Source organism: Athene cunicularia (genome assembly GCF_003259725.1).
Source record: "Athene cunicularia isolate RWA chromosome 6 unlocalized genomic scaffold, athCun1 chr6_part1, whole genome shotgun sequence".
In the NCBI taxonomy this organism is placed as follows: domain Eukaryota; kingdom Metazoa; phylum Chordata; class Aves; order Strigiformes; family Strigidae; genus Athene; species Athene cunicularia.
In genome coordinates, this window is record NW_020799105.1 from 8,915,896 (window position 1) to 8,934,980 (window position 19,085).

Sequence of the window (19,085 nt, forward strand, 5' to 3'; positions counted from 1 at the left end):
TGGCTTATTAATTAAATGATGCCAGCAAAGACAGAAACCCTATTCTGAAGACATCAACAACTTTTTTGATATCAGAATGCACTTTAAAGTTGTTGACTGTCTTCAGTAAATTTGAAAACTCGCAAACTTTCTGTGCACACCCGAAGAGCATATCCTTGGATCAAGGATACATCAGGATCCTTGTCGAAGACATAATCATATATTACTTTAAAATGTCATCAATTTTACTTCCTGTTCTTTTATTATAATAAAGGAAGAATAAGCAGATGTTGTTAACTGGTGCATTTAACTTTGCACATTCTTTTTTATATGTTATTGCACACTTATTTCCTCCGTAAAGAGAAATGGTTGACTCTGTTTTAATAGTTCTGGCAGCCTGTCTTTCTGTTCCTCCTGTTCTTTCATTGAAATCAATAAATACTGATGCTTTTGTTTGGATTTCTTCTTTTTTTTAAAAAAAAAAAAAAAAAGTAACAGCAAAATAACACTTTAAATATTATTTCAAGATATCAGCTTCTGTGTTACACAGCAGCTGAGAAATAATAAATAATTTCTTACCAAGTATCCTCAAAAAAGTTTTCATCCTTGTTAGCTTGTGCATTGTTATCTCTTTTACAGCAGCTAAAATGCGTTATTTTGTCTCTACCTTTGAATCCAACCTAATCTGCCTGAACACAGCCTGTCACAATCTCCAGTTTTTTGCTTGCTATTTTGCTCTACTATTCTGATTTCCACAAGAATCAGACTGAATACTCCTACATTTTGTAATATTGATCATATCCCCCCAAACATCTGGGTAACGTGGAACACCTGGGGGAACTGCAAAAGAGCCAAAGAACACTTATGTAATTAATGTCTTGCTGTGTGTCCTTTACTATGCATATAAAATAAAACATATAGTCATGCCCTGAGTTCCATAAGCTACCCATCTCAGCTGGTTCATCCATTACTACTACTACTACTAGAAGCAATAGGATTGCTTGCTTGGGAACTATACGAACATGAAAAATACAAAAATGAACATTCAACTTCAAAAAGTAAAGTATCTTTTTGAGGTCACTTTAATACATACCAAAACTGAGTAGATGTGCAAACACCTATAGACTGGAGAAAAGTCTACAAGATCTTGGGCAGTTAAAACCTGAAGAAGAAAAGGTAAAAGAAAAGTATATAGAGCATAAAAAGCATATAATCTTCAAACATTACCAACAGAACTTGTCCACTTAATAAGGACCAAAAAATGGATAGGCTCTATCACAAAAGAGTAAATTAATTGCTTGACTCCCACCTCCCTTTGTACTATAGTACTAGATTTTGTGTTATAAGACCAGACTCTTTTCACTGTGTTTTCAGAGAAACAGATTAAAGGTCTAAATACTTGCTGGTTTATTCAAGTTATGAATACTGAGTATTTGATAGCTAAAAGGGTTCTAACACAAGCTGAAGTCCTCAACACAGAAATGCTGGCTTTAGCAACAGCAGAATATTCTAGTGGGCCATTTACAGTAGGCAGGTAATGTATAATGTAAATTGCAACTGAACTCCAAAATAATTGCAAGTTCTATCCAATTCAATGTCCCCAAACATCCCCTAAAATGCCGATCTGGACTGGTGTCCCTTGAAGTTGTTCACTGGTTCTTCCTAACTAACACTGACCATTTACAGACAGCATACTGCAAGTTTTGTTCAATAAATATAGAATATTCCCTTTAAATAAGATGTAGTTATTTAGTATAAAGTTACCTCTTCTTCATGTTCATCATCTTCTTCAAACGTTCGCTTCAATGTAATTTCATTCTTGGATTCCATAAATCTGCTTCTACCTAAATGCACATTCCGACCATAGCTTACATTATTCTGCTTCTGAAGAGCGGTACTAAAGGTTTTCTGCTGCTGTGCCTGTTTATAAGAGTTGTACCAACAGAGAAGGATGTAATGCAAATTTCATCACTGGTAAGTATATGCTATGACATGAAAAACAGGTAGTGCTATTGAACACTTATCACTAACTGCAGGATGTGTGTCTTCATCCTACACCAATGATTTTGTTTTTAATTGATTTGGAATGATAAATATAACTAATTTCTGTGTAATTTTTTCCTAATCCCCAGGAAACATTTTAAAAATTTTTTCTATTTTAAAAAAGTAATCTGTAATTTTCCTGATCATAAATTGCAAACAGTAAATCAATATTTAAATGAAGTACAGTTATCACAGAAACAGTTTCTAGCTATTTGTTTGCTGTATTCAGTTAAGCAGCAGTCAGCAGTCAGATGCAGAAGTCAAATGCATTATATTGCCCTTACTACTGAAAGAAATGCAACAAGGTAGCACAGTACAATCTTGTGATTAAGTTTCATTTATAACAACACTGCATTTTACAAGAACCTTAGGTGACAAATTGACAACCCAATCTGTACTCTGCCCAGCAAAAAGTTAAATGAAAACTTTACTTGCTCTCCAAATAAATTTTAAAAGCATTAACTGCTTTAAAGCCTGCCCAGTAGCAGCACTTTGAAGTGGCAGACTGCTTTGTGATGGAACAGGTAAGGGCTCCACCTGTTCCAGTCTCCTCCTGGCTCTCACCTCAGTCCTCTGTATTAGTAGTACTTTAGAAAGAACTGGGCAGTTATCTCAACACTTCTTTTATTCACCCTTGCCAGTTGGCCAGATAGACTGCTTTTTGTTTTGGTGTAGTAACTGCTGAGTTGTGGACTGTCTAGGAGTTGACTACTCAAAGGATTTCACAATTTTTTGCAATTTGAGATATACAGCATTTCTTCTTCATTTCCCAGGGAGGAAACTACTTCTTGTCCAGCACAACAGATATAAATTTGGAAAAAAAGTTTGATGCTACTGAGGTGTGACACTACTGCTTCCTGTGTTAGACAGGGACCACTAGAAGTGACAATGCCCAGAAGAAGAAACCACCCAAGATATTAGCAAGCATTTCACAGCTCAGCATCTTTACTCAAAGGTCTATGTGATGACTATAATCCTTAGACAAATCTTTTGGGCTATCCTGAGACTATTAATACTGATATTTGTAGCAGATAACAGGACTGAAGTCATCCTGCTAGGTCAGCTTACCTGCTTCATGGCAGTTTCCCCAATTCTGTCTGAATGCTTTCGAATACTCTCTAAGAAATCCTTGAGATCTGACATGGATATTTCTTTTATTTCTTCACGCAGTTTTGGAAGATTTTCTATCATTATCTGGCAAAACCGGTATTGGCTAACTCTAGGTAGATAAAGATTTTCTAGCTGTTCCATTGTTTTTAAAGCAGAATAGTATCTACAAAGAGATTAAAATCAAATTATGTATCTTCTTATAAAATTTTATCAAATACAGGATATCAATATCATGCATGCAACCAATATACATCTAATAAAATTACTCTGTTCTTAGAAAAATTAAGAAACAAAAGGTCATCTACATAATACTTTAGTTGGGGAAAAAAGTCTGTCATAGTGCTTCAGTCAAGTCAGTATGTCATTTTTGGGAAAAAACTGTCATAGTGCTTCAGTCAAGTCAGTATTTTAAGTAGGCTCCTATGATATTAGGTGTTCTGACCAATAGAGTCCCAACACCACACAGAGCATCCTGCAGAATGGAGACAATGAAGCCATAACAACTACCTCCCCTTCTAGACTGAGTTTGATAGGGTTTTTATAAGTTCTTTTTTTCTGAAATACAAATTGCCAATCACTCAACATTGCAGTATATGCACCAAACAATGAAAAATATCTTGGAAAAGTGTGCCTGTATGTATCTGTCTTCTTTAGGTATACGTTCACATATACACACATCCACACCCACCCTCTTTCCACCATCCTTAGGCTGGAAAAAACATGTATACACTTATCTCAAGCAGTATTTTTTCCAGCAGTATATAATATTTTGCTGTAAACCATGATTCTATCCATCCTTCTGACAAAATACAGTATATCCCACCAAGAAAACAACTACTTTGAACAAGCATTAAGGTCAGAGGGTTTTAAAAGAAAACCAAACCAATAAACCCTCCATAATTTTCTTTATTATTCCATGTTCTGTTAGCTTACAGACTATTTGTAGAAAAAATATGTAAGATATGGGCTGAGAGGGGGGAAAAAACAAAACACCAAATACTTCATCTCATGTCCATACACTATGAAAATGTTGTACAGTATATTCATATCTATGCTGTGAAATTTTACATAAGGGACAATGACTTTAAAGAAATACACAAGTTAAAACCAAGTGTAAAAAGTGATGATTTAACTGTAAACTAAAAAATAAAAGAAAGTAACAATTTTACAACAGAAAGCTACCAAATACTGAGACATCAACTCTTACTTGTTACTACAGTTATCTACCTGTCTTCACTCTCAGTTCTCTCACAGGTTACAGGCATTGTGGGGCCAAGACTTACTTGTTAAAACCATTTATCAACTTCAGACCTGTAGCATATATGTAAAATTTTGATGCTTTCAGCTGAATTAGGGAAGCATTTGAAGAAGAACATTTTATTTCAGGGAAACTAATTTTCCATGCTTCCTCTTAAAATCAGTAGAGATGAACATCACCAGGAGGTGATTCAGAGCTGAGTCAGGCTCTATATGCCTGTTCCTGAAGTCAATACCCTTCTCTACTTAATTTTCAAATGTCACACAGGCTCCTAAGGAAGAATGCTTGTGAAAATTTTCACTTTACTGAAAAGATGAAGCAAAATAGCAGTGGGCTAATTCTGAGATGGACATCTAAACTAAGAAGGGAATAAACAGAAACACCATGAACAACAAATCTGTGATGTCAACAACATTTTAAAGAGAGGTGCAGGAAACAGGTTAAAGATGAACAGGACTGCAATTAGTCATAGATGTGACAATAATTTTCCTTTACACAGTATTCTTACCAGCCACTCTGCCCAGGAGGCTTTTGAAAAAATGCATTTAGTTTGGCCTATTAGAACAGAAAAAGGTGAACCAATGCCTTCTAGCTTGGTCTTGAATAGGAAAGTAGAAAAGCTGAGATCAGACTGAGTTACCTGGCTATTAGTTACAATCCTTTATTTCCACAAATACAGAGCAATATCCTGAGTCCATTTTTAGCTTTTTGTACTGTAACTTTAGTTCCTTATTCTTCTTCAAAGTTCTACACAATCAGTACTGGAAAATTATTAAATTATTTTGAAAGGGAAGAAGATTCAGAAAGCTGAATGTGAGTAAAGTCCCTTCAAATGTTCAAGAAAACCTGGAAAAGTGTCCTTCTCAGTTCTTTTGCTTCTGGATATTACTTTGTAGATATATTGAATAAATACTTTTACAATTCAAGCTGCTGTCTCCCCTCCTTTATACAAGTAATAAATTATTAATACTACAGTCATAACTTGTTTCATTCTGAAATAAATATATTGTTTTTAATTTGTCAGTCAATACATTTCTAAGCTAACAATTCAGCATAGCTGGAGGATGGGAAAAATCTTCTCTTTTATTCCGGAACACAACTGCTTTCAAGAGACTGCAAATAAAGAGGTTTCAAGTGTAAATTAGGAGCTTTTGTTTATTATATACTTGGTTTATATAAAATATACATAAGGCGATGGGAATGTTGCAGATAAGAAGGGGTCTGGGGGTTTTATGTGTGTGGTTTTTGTTTTTTTAAATAGTAAATGAGCAAGAGTGCCACATGGTGAGACTTCTGGGGAATAAAACTATAATAGCATCAAAATGGTATAAAAGGTTTTCATTTAAATTATACAGATCAGCTTATCAGAACACTGTTAGTTCATCTGGAAGGTTTTTGACTGCTGTCTCTAAGATCAGAATTAACATAATCCATTTTAAATCCATTCTAGAGTCCCTTACTAATTATATATATACAGAGCTCAGGACCTTGCCCTTTTAACATCTGTTCCGATAAAGCACTGAAGTCTTATTAATTTGAAGGTCATCAGCAGGTCAGGATTTAAACTGAAAAGTTTTGCATATCATTTCATGGAATGATATATTTGTATATTTTGCTTTAAAAACATTCCGTAAATTTAACTCAGTGCTGAAAATTGTGACATTATTAGTTCTTATCATATAATATCAATCATATAAGGTGAAGATTGCCCATTTGACTACAAATCAGTTTAAAAGTATCTTCAATGTTATTTTATTCATATAAATATAGCAGTCCTCTGTTTATTCTTCTGAACTAAACTAGTAAGAATATGTTCCCCAACGCAAAATTTATAAGATAAGCTTTGAAACTGAAGACCTAAGTTTGAAACACCAATAGAGGTTATATGATAAGACTGTCCAGAACTGATCCACCTTGTCATCAGAAGCAGAAAACTCTTAAGATGCATTTACTAACATCTCCAAACTGTAAGAATAGAAACTTCTAAAACTAGTAAGAAGCAGGACTGGGAAAAACACAAGAACAACATCAGCACACCCCCACCCCTCCCCAAAGATTAATCTTAGTATTTCTCATAATCTTATTCTAAAATTGAGCTGGTGTTTTACAAAATGTCCAAGTCCCAGGTACAGAGTAGTCAGGTCTGTATTAGAAAGATCAACACACAAAAAATCCAAAAGAAAAAGAAAGTGACCATTACATTAGTGTACATGAAGTATTAAGTAATGTTTTAAATAACAGAGAAAACTTTTAAGATTTTTATCAGAGGAGTGTCATTTGGAGGAAGTTAAGAGAAATACCATAACTTACTAAAAAAGACCCATCATCTGAATTAGAGCATTCAAGAAGCTACACAGATCAGAAGCAAGATGAACTCAAAGGCTGTGAATTTTACTGAGAATAACATATTTGCATACAAGCCTTTTGAGTAAAGAAACATATACTTATGTCCCAGAATTTCCTGCTAAAAACCAAGAGGAAAGCCAACTGTATCCTGAGCTGCATCAAGAGAAGCATGGCCAGCAGGTCGAGGGAGGTGATTCTCCTCCTCTACTCTGCTCTTGTGAGACCCCACCTGGAGTTCTGTGTTCAGCTCTGGGGCACCTAGTACAAGGACACAGACCTGCTCAAGCAGGTCCAGAGGAGGCCATGAAGATGATCAGGGGACTAGAGCACCTCTCCTATGAGGACAGGCTGAGAGAGTTGGGATTGTTCAGCCTGGAGAAGAGAAGGCTCCAGGGAGACCTTATTGTGGCCTTTCAGTACTTAAAGGGGGCTGCAGGAAAGATGGGGAAGGACTCTCTATCAGAGAGTATAGGGATATGATGAGGGATAATGGCTTTAAACTGAAAAAAGAGTAGTTTTAGATGAGATATAAGGAAGCAATTCTTTATTGTGACGGTGGTGAGACACTGGCACAGGTTGCCCAGAGGGGCTGTGGCTGCCCCCTCCCTGGCAGTGTTCAAGGCCAGGTTGGACGGGGCTTGGAGCAACCTGGGCTAGTGGAAGGTGTCCCTGCCCAGGGAAGAGGGACTGGAACTAGATGATCTTTAAGGTCCCTTCCAACCCAAACCATTCTATGATTCTATGAAAATAACCTTTATATTCTCATTTTATTTAAGGCAACAAACTTATTTTACAAAGAAAAATAGCAGCGTTCTCCAACTTTTGTGCTTCCCTCAGAGGCAAATATTCCTGCTTACTACTTTCCACTGAGTAAATATGAAAACCTTTTTGTACTCTACCAAACAAATGTAAGAGAGATCACTGGAATTTTTCAATACTACTGCAGAAAAGTCACATTCACAGAGATCTTGAGATGATACATTGAAATTGCAATTGAAAACCTTTCACCATAGGAACAATATTTATTTATTTTGATTTTAAATCTAGTTGCCTTAACAATCCCAAACCTAATATTTAAACTTCTCCAGCATGCAAATTTTATCAGTTGCCTCAAAGGACCACAAACTGAGATCAAGGCACTACTAACTCTGAAACTTCTGTAAAGTGTTTGTGTTTCTGAAAATCTGATTGAAGAGTTGCTGTGCAAAAAACCCAAGATCTGTGGAATACCTTCTTCACCCATAATGGTGTGGTAGGTGTTTTTAAAAACAGAAGTTATCAAACAAATAGGGTTGTGAGAACAGTGAGAAAGAAAGCAGCTGGTAGTTCAGTATCAAACTGAATTTTGATATTTTGAGCGGGTTTTCGCCAAATCCATGGTACCTCTGGGTAGTACTGATTTGCAATTGATAAAATCCAGTGCTTCATTTTGACATGATTCCATGACAATGCAGAAAACCAAGATCAAATCACCATCAGTTTTATCTGTTCCAATATCTTTCCATACAGACATGGGTAGAACCAAATTATATAAATTAGGAAGTTTTCCTATTTGCAACCTTTGTATCTTAAGGTTTATTTGAATGCTTGGAAGGTTTACACAGAGAAAGGCTGCATGACTCTCTCAGTGAGACTTAGTAGTGTAAATAAGAAATCCACTCTGTCTTTCCCACAGTTTGGAAGAAAGCTTATAGTAAGGTCAGAAAACAAACCCAAGTCTTTCAAGGCAAAAAACTCACTCTGAAAGATCATACTTTCTTTAGTCTTCTCATGGTAGATTCAAGAAGATTCCGCAACAACTTCAGCAGATATCTTTATTTATTTTTATCATATGGGGTTTTTGATAATACTTATCATGGAAAAAGACTTTGCAAACCACCAGTTCTAACAATTCCCAATTAGATCACAATCACTTGAAGCAGCTGGAAACTTCTTTAGAGACACATATCAAAATCCAAATGCACAGGCCATGGTAACAGAGATGTATAAAATGTGTTATAATCTTATTTCTGACTTAAAGATCTAGGTAGTCTAAGCCCATAGCCCCCACTAGGTGTTTTGGAAAGTAGTGAAGAAATCATGCCTCTCCCTGTGATTCTTTCTTCAGCTAAGACTTCAAACCCTCCATAACTCTTTCCAGCCAAATGTATCTGTTTAGAGCAGATTCTGCAGTTACTTCCTCTCACAAATACAGTTCTTGTCAACTTGTGTTATCCATGGCTCAGGAGACAGATTAATAGGATACAGAGCCTTTCACCTCTAGGTGATCAGTACAAATGTAGCCCATGTTCATAGGGACCAAAAGTTACTATCAAGAGATTGCTTTTTGGACTCCTCAGTAAGGCTCCATTCCATCTGTATAAACCAATATGTATTCTAGACCCCAAATCCTGCATTACCTTAAAAGTCATCTCCTGTGAAGAAAAGGAAATGGAAATCTAGTCTTCATCCTAAAACAACCGTCCCCCCAAAATATCGAATATCCACACTTTCGTTTTCCTTTAAACATCAGAAATGCTAGTTTTATTTATAGTGCAAGACTGTAAAACAATGGAATAATGAAAATATATTTTAAAAGGCTGCAAGCAAAGAAAGTCAAAAGAGAAGTGGTCTTTTTTCACAAAGACCAATGAAAGCTTTGCTGTATTAACAAACCACAGTGAAGGTTTATGAGAAAAATTATCTTTGCCCAAAATAAACATTCTTCATTGTTTTGTTAAGACAGGAATTGTGAATGCTCCTCTCTGACTCTTCCAGGAAACCTTCAAAGCAAAACTTTGGAAGGTTAATTTTGAAATTCCTTCTATCTGCATACATCAGCTATCAGGTCTGTGTACTGATGCTATGGATGTCCTTGCTATTGCTCAATCAGGTAGTGATAAAGGCCAGGATACACTCACTCTTTGGATTTGTTGTCTGCTAAACCACAAGGAAATTACCATTGAATTACCTGCAAGTTCCACAGGATAGCCACCTCTAGGCTGTATTATAGGGAATTGTAAGTTACAGGCAAAGTATTAACTGTAGCATAGCTAATGAAAGAGATATCTGAGCTGAAACAGTAGCCTGCAGCAGAGTCTAAATCTTCTGCACTCCATGTGATTTCAAGGTATGTTACATCAAAGCTATGACATCTCCCCTCTTCCTTAGATCTTTTTATGGTATGACAATGACATGTCCAAACCCCTCAATTCAGTATATTGTCCTTTGACTTTTAAGACTTCCTGTTTGGGAACTCCTTCCACAAGAAAATTATCAGATCTGAATCTCTTAAATAACAGAAATTTAGTTTTACATTTAAAGAGTACTGATGATTCTTCAGAAATCATATCAACCATCAAGTGGACCCTACAAAACCACTAGTGAACAAGGAGTCAAAATGCTAAAAGCCATCTGCAATGTTATCTCACCATGATGACATTAGGAACTATAACTTCCCTTGCAGTTCTAAAACCGGAATGCTGCTTGTCTGACAGACAAAGGCAAAGGCAGAATGCAGGCCTTGATCCCAGTGTTTCTGTATTTTCAATGTGCCAAATATAGCACACTCTACAGACTACCTTGCAGAAGGAGGTGCAATTCAGACAGCACACCCTGCAGTCTGTTCTCTGACCAGAGTAGCAAGGCCACTGTTTCGTTTACATCTTTCTGCTGAATTGCTCCAAAAGCACTGCAACATGCTGCCAGCTACTCTAAGCAGATGTCAAACCAGTGTCCTGTTCAGAGGAAATAGTAAATAGTAGTCAACCTGATAAGATCTACTACACTAGTTCACATCTAGCAGTTTTGATTGTAATAAGAGGCAGTATAGTGCCATAGCTATTAGGTTATTTTAAGGAATGTGTGCATAGGTATCATGTAGCACATATACCACTGTCAAAGATGCACCAGATTTGCTGCAATGCTGGTTGATCTGATGTGTACAGTAGATCTGATGCACTTTGCACATGTCTGAACACAGGCTTTAGAGCTGCTTTACTCATACAGTGGCCATTGCTGAGGATATCCAGTGGTATGGCAGGAGTTGGCTACCCAGACAGAAATCCAGACAAACGGTGCAAAAGTAAATCTAGATTACACAGTAGTCCTGTAGACACCTGGCTATACATAGCTAGTTCCAAATGAAAACACTCGGGTCCAGACTTGTTAGCAGGAGCTCGCTGCAGTGATGCCAGGTGCATGAAGGACCAGTGACAAATCGATCATGAATCCAGCAAGGGAAGACACAGAGCAATCGATGTGACTGAGGCTATATGAAAAGCAGGCAGGGATGAAGATGGCATTGATGTTGTGGAAATCAGGAAGAAGAAAACAGCAGCAGTGGTATTCCTGGAGTGGGTGTGCGTGAGGTGCAAGGCAGCCCCTGTGGATGACAGCTATGGGGGGTCAGAGGCAGTCAAGCTGCCACAGAGAGAGAACTGTAGATACTGGGGTTACAGCTGGTCACCTACCAGTTATAAACCATTATTCTAGAAGTGTATTTTTAATTATAGTTTTAATGGGGTTTTTTTTACAAGTCAGTTTGTCACAGAGGAAAAAAAAAACAAAACCACAACACATTTTTCACACTTCATTCTCACAGTCCTGTGTACACAAAGATTAGCATAGAGGTACCAGACAGGTCTAAAGAAAGGTATAGGAAGTGAAATGTCCCTTTTTCCTTGGATTATTAATTTGATTTAAACACATTATGATAGAAAAAACAGGTGTTAATGTACTCTGAAAGACCTTTACTCCCTAAGGATCACCTTATTCTTGCTTCTTAAACTGTTAAAAGTATTTAAAAAAATACACTTCACATTTTATAACCATAATTTAACTGCATATCATGCTTATTTAAGTAAACATTTTTCATGGCAATCACTAAGTCCCTAGAAGTTTTTATACATAATATAACATTTGTTCACTTGCAGTGACATTACTGAAACACAGACAAGGTATTATGACAAGAAGACTGCATGTACCAAGCTACTAGACTTTAAATACTTGTCTACAGTAGTGTTTGCTATTCTATCAGTTTACTTACATATGTTATATTTTACTCATAGAAATAAGTTCACTCACCTTTTTACATTCATCTGTTCTTTTAGTTTGCTGTACATTTCCAGCACTGCATAAAAACAAGCAGATTAGCCCATGGATCTTATTGTGGCTTTAGTTAATAAAAGAGGAAAATATATACTGTAAAGGACAAAATAAATCATAGAAAAGGATACACTAAATTGACCTTATTTATACCTACTGTAACATAAATGTGATAAAACTAGCAAAAAAATCCAGAAGGCCGCTAAAAAGAACTGAATTCTTAACAGCTTTTAAATGAAAAAGAATTAAGATAAAACAAAACAGTAGACACTATATGTATCAAGCATATTCATTCACTTACTGCATACCATAACTTTATCTGCATCATCAGTCTATGACCTGTCTCCATTAAATGGCAACAGTACCACCTACTGTACTCATAACAAGTGAACAGCAAGACTTTACAAAGAAAAATTCTCAAATCTGTCTTACACCGATATCACAAACAGGGTAAAACCCTTATAGAGCTGTGTGTAATCCTACAATATTGCCTTTCGGAAACATCATTTAGAGTCCTTATGTTTTTTATAGAAAAAATCCCCCAAACTGTAGTGACACAGAGCTAAAAAAAGTACAATGTTGAAACAGAATCATTAGTATCTTCCCTAGAATTCATACAGTAAAAAACACCTTAATATTCACTGTTTATCACATTAAAAATATTATTTCATTTAAAGCTGTATGTGGCTACGTTGTTTGCAACATTTATGTCTGTCTTCCCACAAAGCATCATAATTGTTCTACATCAAATATTGTAAAAGACATGGAATTTACATTTTGACATATTTTTTAAACCCATTAATTTTTTTATTAAAATGGATGTTACAGAACCACAACATAAAAAATATAATTCTTTTCCATTTTGGCTATTGTGACTTACTTTATTTAATTTGCCATCATATATAACTATAGGTCACTCACCTGGAAGACACAACTGTAATTTTTCCACAACTGTTGTAATATTCCGTTGCTGAACTCTACATCTGATGATTTCCTCTGTTTGGGCTATCACCTTAGAGATTAAAAATAAAAAAAATTTAAAAAAAGGAAAATCAAAATTAAATTATGCAAATAAATTTAATTTGCTACAAATATTCATAATGCCCATATAGGAAGCACTACTTTCTCACCTCTTTCCCAGCATCCTGAAGCCTTCGGTTGGTATCAGTAACTTGGACCTTAAAAATAATTTCACCTTTGTTAGACAAATATGCATATATTGCCCTGATGTGACTGCTCACCCTTGTAATCAGATCATGCTTCATGAGAAACTTAGAACAAAGAAATGCAAATTCAAATTAACTCTACAGCTTGAACTTGAACTTTTGATCGCAAAGGGCTTTTGTTAACTTCAATTACTTATGACAGTTCTTTCTAACAGATTCTGTGGCAAACTTCTCAAATTTACTTGGGATTTTTGAACTTTCCTTGTTTCTGTAGGTCTGTCAAACAATTCAAATCATTGACCCAATTGACCACTGGTCCCTTTTTGATAACCTCAATGAGCTCTATGGGCCATTCATTGTCTGTAAGAAATGGTGATTGCATTTTATGGTAATTAAACATTCATACTTTGCTGAATGCAAACACTGGGTGGTTGATTAACATCAAACGTGGAAATCTCCAAACCACAGCAACATTTTAATGCTGCAGGTGCAGGCAAAGCTCGACCTCAGATTTTCCCACATAGTAAGTGACTCATTAGGTCATCATAATAAGGAAGCACATTCTAGTTTATTAAAAATCTCATTAATTTCTGAACAAAGATGCTCAATGACCTCATTGACGCTGTATTTGGTCTCTTGTTATCTGAATATCCTTTATATAATGCTCTTCTAATCATAACCTCTGATGAACTATGCTCATTCTGTCTGGTGCGCATATTTTGCTCTCAAAAGTGTAAAGAGAGCTAAAAGGGACGGATCTCATAATTCACTATTCTGCTTTCTGATTTGGTAGTAAATCTTAGTTCTCAATTTTAATGAAAACTACTAACTCCACCTACTCTCCTACTCATGACAAAGTAAAGAAAATTTATTTTTCCTGTATAGTCGCATTATTTTTATTTTTCTAATCAAGATTTTAAATTTTTCTAGGGTCTGATATATAAACACATTATTAGAAAAAGATCTACGTAAGAAAGATTGGTTTTACCATATGTTGTTTTTTACCTTCTGAGAAAGCCTTTAAAAATAATTTTGGCAACATTTTCTAAAAACATAAATTAAAAAAAAATAATTAGACCTAATAAAATATTCAGCCTTGTAAATGCAAATTATTGGACCAGGCAACACAGGCTTATCACAAATCCTAAATAATCAACTTTTTTTAAATTGTTGCATACATAAGAATGTATGTGATAATCACTAAATTTTTCAGTAGAAGAGTCAATTTAATATTTTTAAATTAATTGCTACATAAAACTCTGAAAAACTATCTCCTTACCTTTAATTTTTCTGCATCAGCCCTAACTTTAAGAAGTTCTGTAATAGCATCCACAAAGCCCTGATGGTGAAAATTGCACATCTTTTCTATCTCCCTGTCATGGTTACGTATGCAGGCATCTAGTTTTTCCATAAACCTCTGATGTGCATTTGGTTGGTCATCATATACAGACCTGTTAAATACAAATAAGAAAATCAAAATTGGTGTATGTTTTTTTTTTTCCCCCCGTAAAAATATTATGCAAGGATCTTTATTGAAATCTCTCTTAAAAAGAAAATAAAAGCATGCAAACTTGATGTTACGGTGGCATCATTTGTGATCCACTCCACCAAAATCAGTGTTAAAAGAAAGAGATGGTGCAAAACTGAGAACTGAACCCAGCCCTTATGGCATTAATCCAGGTGCTTAACCAGTTACATCATGGTTGACCTGAGCCTCACTGGTCTGTTATTTACGCCCTACTGCTCAAATACGCGTACAAAAGAATCAGTTTCTCCGACCACCTCAAATAGCACAGATCGCTTTTCCATCAAATTCCACTCTTTGCTAAATATAAAGAAGCGCAAACATACAAATTTGCTTTTCTGGTATTCCTAATGCAGAGTTACCCAACTAAATCAGGGTTGGATGCTCCCAGCCAGAATGCCCAGAGCACTGTGCGGCAGCAGCCGGACCCCCGGCAGATGGCAATCCCCACTGCTCCCTGCCTCCTCCTGCCTGTGCTCAACATCTCCCAAAGCAAAACCACGACACGCACATGCCTAAGGCTGCTACCTCAGCGGGATCTAACTTTCAGGAATTACTAAAATCAGGTCTTCTGGTTTATTTTACTAATTGTTTGAACAGTACACTTATAAACCTCAAGCAGAAAATGCAACTCCTAGATAAATTACCAGTAAAGCTTGTTGAGTTGCATCAGAAATAGAAAGCTGAGTGGAAAAATGCCCAAGTATAAGAGTGAACAAAGGAGACAGGTGGTAATTTAAAGCTTTAGACTTTAGAAGAGGAAGGAAGAAGCTACAGAGAACTGTACTGGAAATCAAAGGTATGAAGTCTTCCAAGAAACAGAAGGCATAGGCAGTTCAAAAATTTGATTAATGCTTTGATATAGCAGCAACAGCAAAGACAAATAATTTTTGAAGCAGTTTTTCAGATAGAATAAGAGCAGCAACATGAGGATGATAGTCATACATACACAAACATGTTTGTACTGTAACCTATGAGTGTTCAAAAAAATCTGGAGATTAAAAAAAATCTTTAAATTGCTTTTTTTAGCCTCTGATTTCCTTTCATAATTACAAAGTTTTATCTAGAAATCCATAAGGAAAAGGTGCTTTAAAAAAAATAATCTTAACATGAGAAAAAAAAAGCTGAAGTTCGAATGGTCTCAATGTTGATTGTTAGAAGTACAGTCTTAAGTTCAAGACCCAGGCAACAGTGAGTCAAAGCCTCTAAAACTCTTGAGTAGAAAGTACTTCCCTCCCAGTCTTCTCATAGCATGACTTCTCATATTCTTCAAGATCCTCTTTTCTAACCAGACAATGGGGCTCTGCCAAGATCTGGGGGTCATCATCAACCATTTAACAAACCTATAGCTGAATGTCTGACAAGAACTTGACTTTTCAAGGAAGAGATTGAAAATACTCTTGTAACTAGATTCTTCATGCTATACTCAGAGAAGCAACTGAAATCAGAGAAATGAGAAAGATAGTAAGATGTCCTACATGCCAAAGAAAGAAAGCCAACTTCTGATAGCCTGCTTGCTATAGATAGTTTCTCAGGGAAAAATCTATTCAATAAAATATGCCTAGAATATCTACCCTTTGCTTATGATAGGAAAATAAGGCCATGGTACTGAAAGGCAGGCTCTTCCTCCGAAAGTGCACCAGTGCACTAAATAATATAAGATTGTTGACCCATGAAGTGATTCACAAAGGTAAAAATACCCCTCACTCTTTCCACCAGTGCAGTTTGAAATGACAGCTGGAAGGAGCAGATGTGTGACCATCACTCTCTCTTCCTGAGGTTCCTGTCAGACTGCCTGAAAGGGACCCCTGAAGGCTGTCCAGCACAACTGAGGTTTAAAGGGCTGTGGTGGAAGATCTTGAGTGACCCACACCTGCACCCAGAACCTGGTGCTGATGGAAGGGAGAAGCAGCAACCTGGCCTGGAAGGAAAGAAAGGTGCAAGACACATTGAATGAGCTCTCAGTAGGCAACATATGTTCTGCATCTGAAGACACAGGAGAAAGCATGTAGACCATATCACAGTTATCTGTAAAGAAACAGGGAAGAGATGAGAAAAAGGTTCAACTGATGCTGTTGTGCACAAATATACACAGTACAAGCTGGTTACATGAGTGCTGCTCTGTCTCTGTAAGAAAAGGGTCAGAGATATTGGAACCTGCCAGGTGGACACAGAGAGACATCCAACTGTCTCCAGAGTACCATTCCTGGAGAAGAAATAAAAAGATTAGGAGGACCAGAGGCATCAGATAGTGCCTTCACAGATATCAGCCATGCATAAGCTTCCACTGAATGGGCTGGACTCATCATTTATATTGCACTGGATGATAAAGCAAAAACCAGGGAAAAAAAAAAATCCATTTATTACGGCTTCCTTGAGCCTTTTATTTAAGGGTGGAGTCTCCAAGTTTAGGTCTCCTTCCCATGTTCTCAAAGGGAAGTGAGAAAGGAGTATCACTATCACAAAGACAGGAGACTTCCATCTATCGCTGTGTACTCATAACTGTAAGTGGAAACAGTAATGAAACACATTAGACTAAATATACCTAAAAAGAGAAAAAGACTATAAAAAGATGGTGCAAGAGGAACTTGAGTTTGTACCACCAAACTTTCTTTGGTGGTAGCAATAGACTGTCTTTTTGGACTTAGCTATTGCCTGATGATTCTGGGGTATCAGGTAGCTGTAGTTCAGCACTGCTGTCTTGATACCTTTTTATCAATTTCAGATCTGCCAACACTGGCAGACATGTTAAAATACTGAGAAAGTGAAATAATGTGTCATTAGGAGATTTCTCTTTAAAATGTTATCAAACAACTCCAGACAACATAGCCAGAAATTCTGAAAGCACATAGGATGTAGCATAGGCAATACAGTATTCACTGTTATAAAAATCAGTATTTTTTTTTCCTCATTATTAAAGCTACTTATATTTCAGTTTAATTACAATAATGTACTGATTGATAATTCTCAGGGGTATTATCACAATATTTAATTAAAAATCATATGGGAAACAGATGTTTAAAATGGGGGGGGAAGAAATAAATACTGTGAATGTCCCAATGCACTGCCTTAACCACAAGATTACCCTACATTATTAAAATAATTATTACTATTTTATGTTTTACATTGTACTGTTTTCTGCAGGGATACTAATAAAATGGTGATCTGTGATCTAAACCAGTATTTTGACATAGGTCCTTAAGATTTGCATGTAGTATAAATTCCACATTAATTACATATGTAGACAGCTCCATCTTGTGGGAACAATAACAAATCAACCCTCTTCAGCACACTAGTGAAAAAAACTCTAGAGACAGAACTGCTAACCTTTAAAGAAGTTAAGTCATGACAGTATTTAAAAAGAAATTCACACTTTCTATCACAAATCTCTGATCTAGGTGAGAAGACAAATTAAACAAGTTTAATAACTTAAGATGCTGTACTCTTAGAACACTACACACAAGCTATTTCAGAGGCTTCAGAAGGAAGTCTGACCTAAAGCCTTTTTGAAAGTGTGTTACTCAGGAGAGCCATGCCATCTCTGGCCATGGACAGAAATCAGGCTTTTTCTCAAAACTGCAAACACAACTGAGGTGATGTACGCTTGATTTATCCATTATGGAACAGCACACAGAGTACAGCATGGTTTATTTCTGATACTGAAGCTTTATTTTCCATACATACATTTCACAAATTACCTACACTTATCTAAATAAAGTAATAGTCGCTTTTGAATACTTATCTGAAGGTGTACATTTCAACAGATTATGGCACTGCAAGCAATCCTGAGGATAGCAATTCTGCATTTTCAGAGTTAAACTATCAGGCAGACAAATCACCATATTGCAGTATCTTGGAGAGAGATACGGAATCCTGAAAGCATCCTATAGCTAATTATTTTAAATTACAAGACAAAATTAACAGAATTTGCAACACACACACACACAGTTCTGTTGGGAAGAGAGTGAGGAAGTGGTAACTCTTCAGATGATAACTATTGCATGTAATTATGTCTACCCTAAAAATCTCTCTCTCACTTTAAGTTGCTTCACATATGTCAGTAGGGTCATCAAAAGGGGCAAATGTGTCTAGGCTATCAAGAGAAATTTTACATCTGTAACATATAATTTTTCCCTTTTTTTTTTTTTTTTTTTACATTTATACACCTGTAAATAGAGAAGCCCATGGATCCTCTTCAGCTTTATGGGATCCCTGAAGTGGATGCTGGTGGTCTGAAATATAGCACAAACCTGAACTGAACCAAACTAAAAGACATGATCAGCTTGTATTACAATTGCTTTCAACCCGTGATCTGTACAGCTAAAGGAACATATAGACTAGTAGTGGTTGATTCACACCATGAAACTCTGAAGAGCAAGCTATTTCTCAGTATGAGTCTTCAAACTGGAAAAAAAAAAAAAAAGGAGAAAAATCAATGACGCTGGAGACAGAAGTTTGTACTTGATTTGGGCACCAAAAAAACTCCAACCCCTCAACATACCATCTTAATTTTCAATCTGGAATGAGAGAACATTGACTTGAGTGACTAGTTAGATGTCAGTACTGCGAATCA

At 36.2% G+C, this 19,085-nt stretch overlaps 1 protein-coding gene across 3 annotated transcripts in view; it reads right to left on the reverse strand.

The window, feature by feature from the left end:
• Positions 1–19,085, reverse strand: part of EXOC6 (exocyst complex component 6) — a 72,281-nt gene that overhangs the window by 38,604 nt on the left and 14,592 nt on the right. For all 3 annotated transcript variants that reach the window (XM_026851081.1, XM_026851082.1, XM_026851080.1), the window contains exons 2-8: positions 14,267–14,438; positions 12,952–12,999; positions 12,743–12,833; positions 11,801–11,846; positions 3,091–3,295; positions 1,744–1,899; positions 1,073–1,141 (exon numbers count right to left, since the gene is read on the reverse strand). In XM_026851081.1, the coding sequence (XP_026706882.1) occupies positions 1,073–1,141; positions 1,744–1,899; positions 3,091–3,295; positions 11,801–11,846; positions 12,743–12,833; positions 12,952–12,999; positions 14,267–14,438 (787 nt within the window). The remainder of the gene's footprint in view (positions 1–1,072; positions 1,142–1,743; positions 1,900–3,090; positions 3,296–11,800; positions 11,847–12,742; positions 12,834–12,951; positions 13,000–14,266; positions 14,439–19,085) is intronic.